Source organism: Morus notabilis, unplaced genomic scaffold (genome assembly GCF_000414095.1).
Source record: "Morus notabilis unplaced genomic scaffold, ASM41409v2 Scaffold1666, whole genome shotgun sequence".
In the NCBI taxonomy this organism is placed as follows: domain Eukaryota; kingdom Viridiplantae; phylum Streptophyta; class Magnoliopsida; order Rosales; family Moraceae; genus Morus; species Morus notabilis.
Window position 1 is genome coordinate 198,089 of NW_010359172.1, and position 2,429 is coordinate 200,517.

The window sequence follows — 2,429 nt, forward strand, 5'->3', positions numbered from 1 at the left end:
ATTTTACTGATCGACAACAAATTACATGACAACTTGGGGACATGAAGAACATTATGGAGTGTTAAAAAATGAGAGATAACAATTGACCCTTTCCCGGCTACAACTGAGAAAGAACCATCCGCTATTTTGACTTTTTGATTTCCTGCACAAGGGTTATATGAAGAAAAAAATTATGATGATCCGATCATATGATCCGTTGCTCCGGAATCGACTGTCCAAGAATCTTTTGAATTGACACTTAGACACCTTTTGAATTGATACTTAGACATGACGCTATTAGGTGATTAACTTTCTAAACCAGAGAACAAGAAGGATTTGAATCATTGAGATTTTGAGACTGGAGAAGTTTACAGATTTGCTCTATCTGTTCATTTGTGAACGACGGCATTCCAGAGGTAGCTTCGGGCCTTGATTCAGAAACATTGGCTTGAGAGGCACGGTTATCTACAGGTGTTTTCTTCTTCCAATTGCTTGGTTTGCCATGGATTTTCCAACATGCGTCCCGAGTATGCCATGGTCGTTTACAATGATCACACCAAGGCTTCATTTTGCTATTCTTGTCCTCTCCTTCAGCCCTGGCCCCTTTGGACATAAGTGTAGAACTTTCTGCGTCCGATTCTTTTTTTCCAATCATCACTTGCCGCCTTTTTTCTTCTCTTCTAACTTTAGAGAAAACTTCCCGAATGGATGGCAGCGGCTTTCTCCCCAAAATCCTGCCTCTAACCTCATCTAAATCTTGATTTAGCCCTGCAAGAAAGACATAAACACGGTCACTCTCTTCCCTTTTCTTGTGCCGGATGCTGTCATTTGGGCACTCCCAATCGTCTTCATAGCATAGGTCTAACTCCTGCCACAAAGTTACAAGTTCATTGTAGAACACTGTAACATTTCTATCTCCTTGTTTTGCCTTCCATAGCTTGGTCTTTAACTCGAAAATCTAAGACGAATTCTCAATATCCGAGTACATCTCACGTACAGCTTCCCAAACGTCCTTGGCTGTTGGAAGAAACATATGTGGCTTCCCAATGGTTGGTTCCATCAAATTAATCAACCAAGCCGTGACAAGAGAATTCTTAGATCTCCACACTGCCATGTTTCAGTCTCCTGCAGCCGGTCTTGTAATTTCCCCTGTCAAATGGCCGAGTTTCCCTCTGCCATCAATAGCAAGCTTCACCGATTGAGCCCACTCCAAGTAGTTCCTGCCATTTAATTTATGGCTGATCAATTGGAAGGACATGCTTGAATTGAAGAAATCGTCAGCACCGTTCTTTGCTCCTCCGCTAACTGTTGGCCCTCTTGAACCCGATTGCACATTCTCTAATGAGGCACCGGAACTCACTGCACTTGGACTGTCACCCGCTGCAGAGGAGTCTCTCTTTTGGCCGGTCATTGCTAGTCTATAATCCATTTAGACTGCGGAAATAGGAGAAGGAATACAGGGGAATTGAAAGGCTGCGGATGAAGGAATAGAGTGCTGCGGATGAAGGAATGGAAGGCTGACATTTCAAGAAAGAGCCGTGGCTCTGATACCATGTAAGAAATGGAAGAAAGAAAATACTTTTATTCCTTCATAGTTTTAGAGAAAATGTACAGGCTTAGTGAGGTCTAATGTAATCCCTAAAACAGAGAAACAAAATCTGTAAATAAGTCAACTATCCTCCTAATATCCGGTCATACACCTATTCCACAGCTCATACTTTCCTAATTTACCGACACATAACATTCCAAATATCATTTTGCCAAACATCATCGAAAACAACGACATACCTCCTTGTCTGTAAAAATTGCTTCAGTGGACTTATCAACTCATCAATATTGCATTCTTAAATTATTCTTTGTGGAAGACGTACTTGCCTTGATACGATCCTCAAAAGATTCTTCATGTCGTATGATTGGGACACCGTGATCCAAGCATGGCAATCAAAATGAGATTTCACCACTTCATCGTTGTAGACTTTCCTAGCAAGAGTCGTCTTGCCAATTCCACCTTGACCTACCAATGAAATCACAGAGCGCATGGATTCTCCATCAATCAACATTCTCATAAGTTATTCGGATGCATCATCAATACAAACAATCTCATCTTCCTCCATGAAAAGAGATCCAAGACGAGGGTCTTGTCGTTCTCCATTTGTTGGTTTGCTACTCGATCCCTGCTCCAAAGGTCTTAATCCATATCCAACACCTCTATCCTTGATTCCGTGCAATGACTATTTAATATCTTGAATCTCCGATGCAATGTCATAACGTGCCTTTAACGCTTTGATACAATGACATGCTTTTCGAAGAGCTCCCATGAATCCACCTTCATAGCAATGATGTTCTATGCGATAAACGTAATCATCAACCAAATCCTCTATTCGCTCGGCTTCTTCTCGTATTTGCCCCAGCCATGCTTTTGATGCATCAAACCCTTTGTCTTTCTCCAC

At 41.7% G+C, this 2,429-nt stretch overlaps 1 protein-coding gene across 1 annotated transcript; it reads right to left on the bottom strand.

Moving 5' to 3' along the window:
- Positions 1-292: 292 nt before the first annotated feature.
- LOC112090754 lies at positions 293-1,093 on the bottom strand. The gene is made up of 2 exons (XM_024162805.1): positions 977-1,093; positions 293-847 (listed from the first exon to the last, which is right to left on the bottom strand). Exons 1-2 carry the CDS (start codon positions 1,091-1,093, stop codon positions 293-295), a joined length of 672 nt encoding a protein of 223 aa, XP_024018573.1.
- Between the last annotated feature and the right edge of the window lie 1,336 nt (positions 1,094-2,429).